The sequence below is a fragment of the Blennius ocellaris genome, assembly GCF_963422515.1.
Source record: "Blennius ocellaris genome assembly, chromosome: 11".
Taxonomy (NCBI): Eukaryota; Metazoa; Chordata; class Actinopteri; order Blenniiformes; family Blenniidae; genus Blennius; species Blennius ocellaris.
Window position 1 is genome coordinate 29,245,568 of NC_137660.1, and position 12,500 is coordinate 29,258,067.

General features: G+C 49.3%; 1 protein-coding gene across 1 annotated transcript in view; it reads right to left on the minus strand.

Moving 5' to 3' along the window:
- Nucleotides 1-2,644: 2,644 nt before the first annotated feature.
- Nucleotides 2,645-12,500, minus strand: part of ckap5 (cytoskeleton associated protein 5) — a gene marked incomplete at its 3' end in the record, with an annotated part of 32,779 nt that continues 22,923 nt past the window's right edge. The window contains exons 20-33 of the mRNA XM_080505381.1: nucleotides 11,543-11,715; nucleotides 11,268-11,442; nucleotides 10,284-10,397; nucleotides 10,061-10,189; nucleotides 9,756-9,950; nucleotides 8,404-8,521; nucleotides 8,197-8,282; nucleotides 7,242-7,352; nucleotides 5,785-5,907; nucleotides 5,349-5,498; nucleotides 5,060-5,263; nucleotides 4,848-4,983; nucleotides 2,910-3,103; nucleotides 2,645-2,821 (exon numbers count right to left, since the gene is read on the minus strand). Of these exons, the coding sequence (XP_080361507.1) occupies nucleotides 2,645-2,821; nucleotides 2,910-3,103; nucleotides 4,848-4,983; nucleotides 5,060-5,263; nucleotides 5,349-5,498; nucleotides 5,785-5,907; nucleotides 7,242-7,352; nucleotides 8,197-8,282; nucleotides 8,404-8,521; nucleotides 9,756-9,950; nucleotides 10,061-10,189; nucleotides 10,284-10,397; nucleotides 11,268-11,442; nucleotides 11,543-11,715 (2,085 nt within the window). The remainder of the gene's footprint in view (nucleotides 2,822-2,909; nucleotides 3,104-4,847; nucleotides 4,984-5,059; nucleotides 5,264-5,348; nucleotides 5,499-5,784; nucleotides 5,908-7,241; nucleotides 7,353-8,196; nucleotides 8,283-8,403; nucleotides 8,522-9,755; nucleotides 9,951-10,060; nucleotides 10,190-10,283; nucleotides 10,398-11,267; nucleotides 11,443-11,542; nucleotides 11,716-12,500) is intronic.

Below are 12,500 nucleotides of genomic sequence, written 5' to 3' on the forward strand. Positions count from 1 at the left end.
GAGACAGAGAGCGAGACAGACAGAGACAGAGAGAGAGAGACAGAGAGCGAGACAGAGAGCGAGACAGAGACAGAGACAGAGAGAGAGAGCGAGAGAGAGAGCGAGACAGAGACAGAGAGCGAGACAGACAGAGACAGAGAGAGAGAGCGAGACAGAGACAGAGAGCGAGACAGAGACAGAGAGCGAGACAGAGAGAGAGACAGAGCGAGACAGAGAGACAGACAGAGAGACAGAGAGCGAGACAGAGACAGAGAGCGAGACAGAGACAGAGACAGAGAGAGAGAGCGAGACAGAGACAGAGAGAGAGAGCGAGACAGAGACAGAGAGAGACAGAGGGAGAGCGAGACAGACAGACGGAGAGAGAGAGAGAGACAGAGGGAGAGCGAGACAGACAGAGACAGAGACAGAGAGAGACAGAGGGAGAGCGAGGCAGACAGACAGAGAGAGACAGAGGGAGAGCGAGACAGACAGACGGAGAGAGAGAGAGAGACAGAGGGAGAGCGAGACAGACAGAGACAGAGACAGAGACAGAGAGAGACAGAGGGAGAGCGAGGCAGACAGACAGAGACAGAGGGAGAGCGAGACAGACAGACGGAGAGAGGGAGAGCGAGACAGAGACAGAGACAGACAGAGGAAAGGAGGAGCAGCTCTCTCTCTCTCTCTCTGAGGATGGAGGGAAGTGGTTCTGAACGTAGTGGACGATGGTGTTAAAACCATCAAATCAGTGTCAAACCTGAATTATTCTACTGTCAAAATGTAAAACTGGTCCTAAACCAACAATGACGGCCGGATTTCACTCAGTCGGATCGAACATGAAGTTCAATCTGATCTCAGATCTGATCCAAGATGCCAACAATCAGTTGGATTTTCACTCCTCGGCTGTGTGACGGTCTTCAAACGGCAGAGTGCATTCTGGGAGAAGGAGGAGGAGGAGGAAGACGAGGAGGACGAGGACGAGGAGGACGAGCAGGAGGAGAGGAGGAGGACGAGGAGCAGGAGCAGGAGGAGGTACTCACATCCTATACGTGCGATACATGATTCTGCTCCAGAAAGGACGGCAGGCAGAGCAGAGAGGAGAGATGAAGGTTAAAGAGACAGACGAGTCCCGACATGCAGCGGCTCAAACACAGGAAGAGAAGGACAGTTAGCAAAGAGCTCACGGATGAAAGGATGAAAGGATGAAAGGATGAGCAGAAGGCAGGAGGAGGAACATGCTCATCACACTGCAGAACGTTGGTCACTTCTTTAGACAGAATCTCACTTCAGAAAATAAGTGAACTTTCCCCGACGTGTTTACAAAGTAAAACTACTTGTACGTATAGAGAATATCTAGTACATATAGATAATATATAGTACGTATAGATAATATATAGTACGTATAGATAATATATAGTGCGTATAGATAATATATAGTGCGTATAGATAATATATAGTACATATAGATAATATATAGTGCGTATAGATAATATATAGTACATATAGATAATATATAGTGCGTATAGATAATATATAGTACGTATAGATAATATATAGTACGTATAGATAATATATAGTGCGTATAGATAATATATAGTACGTATAGATAATATATAGTACGTATAGATAATATATAGTACGTATAGATAATATATAGTACATATAGATAATATCTAGTACGTATAGATAATATATAGTGCGTATAGATAATATATAGTGCGTATAGATAATATATAGTACATATAGATAATATTATAGTGCGTATAGATAATATATAGTACATATAGATAATATCTAGTACGTATAGATAATATATAGTGCGTATAGATAATATATAGTGCGTATAGATAATATATAGTACATATAGATAATATATAGTACATATAGATAATATATAGTACGTATAGATAATATATAGTGCGTATAGATAATATATAGTGCGTATAGATAATATATAGTACATATAGATAATATATAGTACATATAGATATATATAGTACGTATAGATAATATATAGTGCGTATAGATAATATATAGTACGTATAGATAATATATAGTACATATAGATAATATATAGTACGTATAGATAATATATAGTACATATAGATAATATATAGTGCGTATAGATAATATATAGTACATATAGATAATATATAGTACGTATAGATAATATATAGTACGTATAGATAATATATAGTACGTATAGATAATATATAGTACATATAGATAATATATAATGAGCAGCTGAACCTTGAGATGAAAGACTTCAGGACGTATCAGAGAGCAGAAAACTGTTATTGAACAAATAGTTCAAATGATTAATAGAAAAGTTGATCAATTAGTTCCACTGCAGTACCGAGTATTAGAGACGCTGTGTGACAGAGCCCCCCCCCCCCCCCCGGTCTGGTTCTGCAGGTTTCCTCCTGTTTAAAAGGGTTTTTTTTACCCTTCATGTCCCCCGAGTACTCGAGTACTTGAGTACTTTTAGGCAGTGGCTGTGTGTCGATCCGACAGGCGGAGGAGAAGAAAACGTCATGAAACATGAAGATATGAGAACAAACTGGTTTCACTTTGATTCTGAACAATGAAGTGTGTGTGTGTGTGTGTGTGTGTGTGTGTGTGTGTGTGTGTGTGTGGTGTGTGATGGGGGGGGGGGCCACAGAGGGACCTACTTCAGCTTGTTGGGGTCTTCCTGCGCCGGCTTGCGGAGGAAGGTGGCGTTGGGGTTTGCGGGCGGTTCCCTCTGCGACCTGTCGGTGGCGCTCTGCTTGGGCGGCGCCGCCTGCGTCTTCTTGGCCGAACGCTTGATCCTCTCCTCCAGCATGCTCATCTCCTTCTCCGACAGCTGGGGGGGGGGGGGGGGGGGGGGGTGAAACGGCGGCCCGTCGGTGTGTGTGTGGGGGGGGGGGGGGGTGGCGACGGCGGCGTCTTACGTGTCCGACCAGCTTGTAGACCTGCTCCCCGCACACGTTGTAGACCGCCACCACCGTGTTGAGGGCGGCGTTGCGGACGGACGTGTCGCGGTCCCCGATGTGCACGGCGATCTCCTTCAGGGACTTGGCCGGCGTCGGCTGGCACACGTTCATCCCGTAGCCCTCGATCAGGCAGCCCAGCTCCTCCAGGCACTCTGCGGAACGCACAACCGCCGCCTCAGCACAAAACCACAGACCCGGGTCGCGGTCTGAACACACACCTGCCAGGTACTCCAGTACTTTGGGTGGAATTAATGACTTTTTAGTTCTAATGTTTACTGGAGACGCACCGACGCCGCCTCTTTAAGAACCTTTAGGTACTGAAGAATCTTTAGCTACTCAAGAACCTAGAGCCACCAAAGAACCTATAGCCACCGAAGAACCTTTAGCGAATCAAGAACCTTTAGCGAATCAAGAACCTTTAGCGAATCAAGAACCTCTAGCAACCGAAGAACCTCTAGCAACCGAAGAACCTCTAGCTACCGAAGAACCTCTAGCTACCGAAGAACCTCTAGCAACCGAAGAACCTCTAGCAACCGAAGAACCTCTAGCAACCGAAGAACCTCTAGCAACCGAAGAACCTCTAGCAACCGAAGAACCTCTAGCAACCGAAGAACCTCTAGCAACCGAAGAACCTCTAGCAACCGAAGAACCTCTAGCAACCGAAGAACCTCAAGCTCCCGAAGAACCTCAAGCTCCCGAAGAACCTCAAGCTCCCGAAGAACCTCAAGCTCCCGAAGAACCTCTAGCTCCCGAAGAACCTCTAGCTCCCGAAGAACCTCTAGCTCCCGAAGAACCTCTAGCTCCCGAAGAACCTCTAGCTCCCGAAGAACCTCTAGCTCCCGAAGAACCTCTAGCTCCCAAAGAACCTCTAGCTACTGAAGAACCTCTAGCTACTGAAGAACCTTTCCCTACCGGAGAACCTCTAGCTACTGACGAACCTATAGCTACTGAAGAACCTATAGCTACTGAAGAACCTTTCGCTACCGAAGAACCTTTCGCTACCGAAGAACCTTTCGCTACCGAAGAACCTTTCGCTACCGAAGAACCTTTCGCTACCGAAGAACCTTTCCCTACCGAAGAACCTCTAGCTACCGAAGAACCTCTAGCTACCGAAGAACCTCTAGCTACCGAAGAACCTCTAGCTACCGAAGAACATCTAGCTACCGAAGAACATCTAGCTACCGAAGAACATCTAGCTACCGAAGAACATCTAGCTACCGAAGAACATCTAGCGAATCAACAACCTTTAGCGAATCAAGAACCTTTAGCGAATCAAGAACCTTTAGCGAATCAAGAACCTTTAGCAACCGAAGAACCTTTAGCAACCGAAGAACCTTTAGCAACCGAAGAACCTTTCCCTACCGAAGAACCTCTAGCTACTGAAGAACCTCTAGCTACTGAAGAACCTCTAGCTACCGAAGAACCTCTAGCTACCGAAGAACCTCTAGCTACCGAAGAACCTCTAGCTAACGAAGAACCTCTAGCTAACGAAGAACCTTTCGCGACTGAAGAACCTTTAGCGTAGCTTCCTTCCCTGCTCTGCCCTATGCTAGCGTAGCCCGAGCTGCTGGTAATCAGAGTATCAGTCACTGTGATCTGGAGGAAACTCCTGAGGACTCAGTTGCTGTATGAACCATCCTTTACGTTCCAAACCTCCAAACTGACGACCTCCACGCTCGCGTGGCGACAGACGATGTTAATTGATGACGTCACAAAGTCCCACTGAGACGTGGACCAAACCTCCCAGATGGCTCAAGGTCGCTCACAATAAAAGCATGTTGGTGTTCAAAGAGTTCAAAGCGGATTCAAGACCAACGACGGTTCGTCAAAGCCTTTGAACGGACCGACGGAGCCGCGGCGTCTGGGCTGATCCCAGATCAGTCTCAAGAAACTCACCGGCTCTCTGCTTGGAGTTCTTGGACTTGGTTCCCTCCATGAGGAAGGGGAACATCTTGGACGCGGGGTAGACCTTACACAGCATGGTCAGGATGGCCCGGACGTCCTTCCGAACCACGTCCTTGGACTCTCCGACCTGAGGAGGAAGAAGAGGAGGAGCTGATCACAGGTTGAGGGATGAGGGTTGAGGGGTGAGGAGGGGCGGGGCTTACCTTCAAGATGAGGTAGGGGACGAAGGAGGTGGCCTCGTACTCCGTCAGGTGGTAGTTCTCCCGGTTCAGCATGGCGAACAGCAGCTTCAGGTACTCCAGGACCTTCATCAGCACCGTGGTGTTGGTGTCGAAGAACCGCAGCGTGAACCACTTCAGGATGAGGTCCAGGCAGCCGATGGTGGCGTCACTCTCACTCTCCAGTCTCTGCACACACACACACACACACACACACAGGTTACACACCGGCACAACAGGAAGCGGCGAGGCGGCGCCGGACGGCGGCCGGTACCTCGATCATGACCCCGATGGCCTTGACGTGTCTCTGGAAGTCGAAGTGGAAGAGCTCGTCCTGCAGCCACTTGGCGAAGCAGGTGGACATCTGCGTCTTCAGCTGCTCCACGTACTCGTCCCGGGGGGTGATGAAGTTCCACTTCAGGATCTGAAGCACCGACAACAACGTCACCAAATGTTCCTGGAGCACTAACGCTATGCTAACGCTATGCTAACGCTATGCTAACGCTTCGCTTCTAACAACCGACGACGGAACGACACGGCGGGGGCGAGAACCTGCCAGTCGAGGCTGAGGGGGAAGCAGCGCCCACTTGCAGATAAACACACAGGTTTCAATGCACTCAGACATCAATCCTCTCATTAGACACGCCCCTCAGACAGGAAGACACATTTATACGCCAAAATAAAAGCTCTATATAGAAACAGCGGTTCACCTTCAGCTGCTTCTCCTCCTTGATTCTTTGCTCCTTGGCGTTTGGGACGAGGGTGAAGATGGGCCCGGACCTATCCTCGTCGTCCTTCTGGCCTTTGCCTGCGGGTTTCTTGGCGGCTGCGCCCTGCGAGGAGGAGGAAGAGGAGGAAGAAGAGGAGGAGGAAGAGGAGACAGTGAGACAAAGAGGAAGCTCTCTGTGCTTCATGCAGGGATTCCCACTGATCGTCGTCTCTGCTCTCATGACTTTAAAGTCCCAGTGAAATGAAGGTTCCACCTCCAGAACACTCTGGTGTCTCTTCTAGAACATTTTCCTGCTAACTGGCTGAAGGGTAAAATGTTAAAACTCGGCAATCTGCGAGAAGATAGCCGATAAACGGCGCTACTTCCTCTGCTGGGCGGAGCTTCTGACAATAACAGAGTGACATCACGAGTTGTGCACACGCCCAAGTTGTGTTTACATTATGGAGGATCAGAGTTTTGACCACGAAGAGCCTGAATTTAACAATATTTCATCTTCATGGTCATTTCAAACCCAAGCTAGCTAGTGGCTAGCAGCTCCCGCTAGCCGCGCGAGCTAGCGGCTTGCCCCTCCCGCCGCCCGTGCTCCTTTCCTCCTCTCTGGTCTCTTCCAGGCTCAATCTCTCATCAAGGCTCATAAAACGCCGACGAAAACTTCAAAACACTGTAAAAACTCCGATATTTAAGAGGAAACAAGCCGATAGAAACACAACAGATCGAGATCTGCACAACTCGTGAGGTCACACATAGGCTCCGCCCACGAAGAAGAAGGCTTCCCCCGACTTCCTCGGCTGGAGATTTAAAACTCAAATAACTTTGTTATGCGACAACAGTGGAGGGGCAGAGTCGGAGGAACCTTACAAGTAGAACCACAACTATCGTTTTTTTGCAAAGTAGTGTTTTACATTTCACGGGGACTTTAAGATCCTCAGACTCGGATAAAACCACTCAGGATCCTCATGAGAATCTCTTCATGATCAAACTTCCTGGACTTCACCTCTTTTCATTCTTTCACTATGTTGATCAGTCGACACGATTTTACTTTTGCGTTCACGGACTTCAGACGTGACGTCACTGAACATTATTCACTCGTTCAACTGAAGTCCAGAGGTCTGGAGGGGGAAAACCTTCAGAGACCAGTGGGAACCCCGATACTGAGGTGTGTGTGTGTGTGTGTGTGTGTACGTACATTAAATCTGATCGTGTGTGAGAAAGAACACGAGACACACACAAGGAGAAACGAGGTGTTATATAGAAAACCCTCAGTGCAGGTTAACACACGTCCATGCAGTGAGCTGACACCTGTGTGTGTGTGTGTGTGTGTGTGTGTGTGTGTTCCTGTGAGCCTCCGGCGGCAGGTTTTAGTGATTAGAGCGAGAGAGAGAGAGAGAGAGAGAGAGAGAGAGGAAGGAAGGGGCGAGCGTCTGGCGGAGCGTCTACCTGCTGACCGCCTGCAGCAGCTTTGGATTTGCCGGCTTGTTTTTTACTACCGTTACCGTCCTTGTCCTTGGAGGGGGGGGGAGGGGCGGGGTCCTCGGGAGGGGGGGAGGGCTGGGTGAGTGAGAAATGAAAATAAAAACCACCCCCCCAAAAAAAACACAACAGAACCACATCATGTTGACACATCACGGAGGTGAGAGGAAGGGCGGAGGCGATGACGGAGGATCACTGCTGCTTCAAACGCTTCATTCTGGCTTTTAACCCTTCGATGCACACGCGGGGTTAAAAAAATGACCCCATAGGTTGTTATTCTTCAACATCTTTAAAATGAAAAGTTGTAATATATTCATATTCCAGGTATTCCTCATAAAACATGTTTGTGACATGAGGCCATTTGCATTTTTATTTATATTTTCATTCATTTTAGGAAATTGCAGTTTTTACATCACGACCCCCACTCTTCCACAAGTGGGGGGGGTCAAAAATGACCCCAAGCAGTTCCTATGGACTCTTCTATGAAACTTAATTCTTAGCAACTCTGACAGTCCCACGTACACATGTGATGTCATCGTATACATCTAATGCAACTTTGACTGTCAATACTGTCCCTCTGACACATGTGATGTCATCAGTCTCACCACCCTGGAGGTCATTTTTACCTCCAGCAACGTACATGTAAGTATCATCTAAATAAAAAATGCAAATAGTCTCATGTCACAAACGTGTTTTATGAGGAATAGCTAGAATATTAAACTATTACAACTCTTTCTCTTAAAGATTTTGAAGAATAACAACCCAGTATTGCAAAAACACGTTGATTTGAATTGGGGTGATGTTTGACCCCACTTGTGGAAGAGTGTAGGAACTGGTAGGTTGTGCATCCAAGGGGTAATAACAATAATAATAATAATAATAATGATAATAATGGACGTGGTTAAGTGTGAAACACTGCTACCTTCTTGACCGCAGCTCCTCCTCGGACCTTCTTCACCTCAGGTTTACTGTCCGTGAAGTCGTCGGAGGCCGGCGGCGCCCTGGTGGCTGTGGAGGACGGAGGACAGAGGACGGAGGACAGAGGACAGAGGCTCAGATTCGGACCGTGTGGCGAAGACGCTCGCCGCGTGGCGGGCCCGCACACACACACACACACACACACACACACCTGAAGACGCTCTGCTCGTCTCTTTGCCGCCGGCGGACTTGGCCGGAGCTGCGGGTTTGGCCGGCATCACGGCCCGGGCCTTTTCCAACATGGCCGCCACCTGGTCTTTGGAGGACGGCTGCAGGGAGACGGGGAGACGTTTTGGGGACATTCAGAACAGGAAGGAGGAGATTAGAACAGTCAGATTATAAGAAAATCCACTTCCTGAAGGTTCTCCAGCCGTAAGAATCGTCTCCACATCTGGACCGACGTCCCAGAGGTGAAGACAGGGTGTCCTCTCTCTCTTTTAAAAAGTGTGTTGCTCCAAGCAGCCAATCAGAAATCAAACCCTACATGATGTCATCGGGGTGGTTTAGCCAATCACAATCAAGGTAGGCTCCTCCCCCCCTTTTGACTCCTCCCACAGTTGGGCCACTGTGCTCTGGCACATGGCGCCACAAGAGGAAGTACTTCCTGTCTCTCCGTCCCTCTCGCTCTCTGTCCCTCGCTCTCTCCCTCTTTTTTAAAAAGTGTGTTGCTCCAAGCCGTCAATCAGAAATCAAACCCTACATGATGTCATCGGGGGGTTTTAGCCAATCACAATCAAGGTAGGCTCCTCCCTCCCTTTTGACTCCTCCCACAGTTGGGCAACTGTGCTCTGGCACATGGCGCCACAAGAGGAAGTACTTCCTGTCTCTCCGTCCCTCTCGCTCTCTGTCCCTCGCTCTCTCCCTCTTTTTTAAAAAGTGTGTTGCTCCAAGCCGTCAATCAGAAATCAAACCCTACATGATGTCATCGGGGGGTTTTAGCCAATCACAATCAAGGTAGGCTCCTCCCTCCCTTTTGACTCCTCCCACAGTTGGGCAACTGTGCTCTGGCACATGGCGCCACGAGAGGAAGTACTTCCTGTCTCTGTCTCTTTCTCGCTCTGTCCCTCTCTCTCTCTCTGTCCCTCGCTCTCTCCCTCTTTTTTAAAAAGTGTGTTGCTCCAAGCCGTCAATCAGAAATCAAACCCTACATGATGTCATCGGGGGGGTTTTAGCCAATCACAATCAAGGTAGCCCCCCCCCCCCCCCCCTTTGACTCCTCCCACAATTGGGCCACTGTGCTCTGGCACATGGCGCCACGAGAGGAAGTACTTCCTCCTCTTCCCATAAATGGGCGTGTGTGTGTGTGTGTGGGGGCGGAGCCAGTCCAGCTCACACAGACACAGCAGATTCTGAATGCAGCTCCTGGGATCCGATAGTCTAACGGAGGAGAATCAAGGAGGAAGTGGAAACTTTGAGTTCCGAGCAGACCGGGAGGAGGAGGTGAACATCTGGATAACGTGACGCCCCCCCCAGAGTGTGTGTGGCCGTGGTGTCCGGCGCTACCTTGAGCTTCCCGGTGGCCTTGTTCATCTTGTCGTAGCCGAGGTGCATCATGAAGGTGGGCAGGGCGTCCTGGGCCTTCTTGCGGACGTCCCCGTTGCGGTCCTCCAGGCAGGCGTACAGCTGCGGGACGCACAGCATCAGGTCGGCCGGCGCCGCCCTCAGGGTGGGCAGCTTCTCCGCCAGCCAGCCCAGCAGCTGGGGGGGAGGAGGAGGGGTGGGGGGAGGAGGGGGGATACAGACGGCGTTCAGACTCCGGCGCCTCCTGGAGACGAGTGTGACGCCACGAGCAGGACGCCTCCGCTCACCTCCTGCCTCAGGAAGGGGTTCTCCCTCTTCATCTCCTCCGCCAGGTCGTCCCCCTCCAGCCAGTCCTTCATCCCCGTCTGCTCCACCCACTGCTGCAGGGTGCCGAGGGCCGCCGCACGCACGTTGGACTGCACACACGCACACACAGATGTCCGTTCGTCTCCGCAGGTTTTTTTTAAAAACGCGGCGGTGAATGGTGCCAGCAGGGGGCGCCAGGAGCACCTTGCTGTCCCCCAGGACGGTGACCATGGGGAACCCCAGAGCTTTGATGTGCTGCTTCAGTCCCGGTCCCATGGAGGCGGCCAGCTGCTGCAGGATGCTGAGGGTCTGCTGGACCTGGGACACACAGTGAACCAGTGAACCCCACCCCCCAATTACTGCAACTTCCTGTCTGCCAACATTGGCGTGAAATCCGCTAGCTTGCGCACGTCAACGCTAGAAACTCTTAACTCAGTGTTTTTCAACCCCTGGTGTTTCCTCCAGATCTCGTCAGGTGAGTCGTGGGAAATTATCCAATTTCACGTTTTTTTCTAAAAAAAAACTAAACCTTTGCTCTCACAGCGACAGTGTGTTGCAGAGTAATGATGTATAAATACTCTTCACCACTAGAGGGCAGCACAGAACTTTGCCGGTGAAATGTAAAGTGACAGACGTCAGTGTGGTTCATCTCCACCTCCTGCTACCATCTTGTATCAAAGTACTGTGTCAGTGACAGTGATGGAGAAGTTTTTGAAAACCAGGATCTCAGCTCTTCATCCATCAGGTCCAGGTTTCACACTGACGGAGGCACTATTAAAAAAAGTCCTTGCTTTCTGGATTTACTGGATTCCTGTTGATAAAACTTTGATGAGAACGTTTGATGTCTTTGATGAGAATGACTTTGATGTCTTTGATGAGAAAGACTTTATATTGTTAATAGAGGCTACAGAGTTTCACATTTTAACATTTTCGGGTGGAGGTGTGACTCCAGATTTTACCAAAGACAAAAAGTGTTCCTTGGCTCAAAAAGGTTGAAAAAACACTGTTTTAACTGACGATACTTTTTGAACCGTTGACGTTTCGGGCGACGATTCCTCAAAACACAACACTCTTTGTGGGGTCCGACGGCGCTCAGAGCCACCGACACCGAGGAACTTTTTGAAACGGCGTCAGCCGCCACCCGTACCGCGACGCTTTAGCATTAGCATTAGCTTTAGCAGCACTAACCAGGATCTTGTTGGAGTCCACCAGTCGGCCCTTCAGGGCCAGAGAGAGCTCCCCGATGTTGGGCGTGATGAATTTGGCCTCGGAGATGATGGCGACCACCTCGTCCAGCCCCTCCTTCCTGATCTTCCAGTTCTTGTCGCCGATTTTATCCACCAGCTCCGACGAGATCTTGTCACTGAGCGGGGAAACGTCGTCAGGTTTATATTATCGGCGCCGTCAAAACCCGACCCTCCTGACGGGAGGCGACGTCGACGGAGCGGCGGGGGAGGGGTCACCTGATGTCTGTCCGGGGCAGCAGGTCCATGATCTCCTGACCTCCTCCTCCTCCTCCTCCTCCTCCTCCTCCTCCTCCATCTTCATCCTGCTCGTCTCCGTCGTCCCCGTCGTACTCCGCCGCCGCCGTCTTCTTGGTGAACTTGACGGGCGCCGGAGGCGACTGACCCGTCATCTGAGGAGCCGGACGACATCAAAGCTCAATTCCAGAACAAAACCACGGACATTTTCCTCAAGTTTTACATTTTAAACCTTTTAACACCCCGTCTGTTGACATTCCTACTTCATTTCACCTCCATGTGAGACACTAAAACCATAAATTTCCTTTTTATTTTAATCCAAATTTCACAGATTTCTCCACTCACGAGTCAAAAAATAGGTTAGATTGGTTTGGTTAAAAATAAGATCTCATCAAATATTAAAAATATTATAAATCTCATGAGTTGAATAAAACAAAAACCTAAATCAAGGTAAAGTGAGTGAAGTTCCCAGGATGGGTCCTTGAGGAACTCCGGTCATTACGCCACTGGAGGATTTTTATGTTGACGTCGAATCTGAACATTCTTGTTACTGCGACTTTAAAGTCCCAGTGAAATGAAAACCCGACTCCAAAACACTCTGGTGTCTCTTCTGGGGACGTTTTCCTGCTAAGTGGCTGAAGGGTAAAATGTTAAAACACGGCAACTAGCTAGACGCTAGCTGCGCGAGCTAGCGGCTCCCGCTAGCCGCCCGTGCTCCTTTTCTCCTCTCTGGTCTCTTCCAGGCTCAATCTTTCATCAAGGCTCATAAAACGCCGACTAGAACTTCAAAACACTGTAAAAACTTGGATATTTAAGAGGGAAACAAGCCAATATAAACACAACAGATCGAGATCTGCACAACTCGTGATGTCACACATAGGCTCCGCCCACAAAGAAGAAGGATTCCCACGATTTTTTCGGCTGGAGATTCAAAATTCAA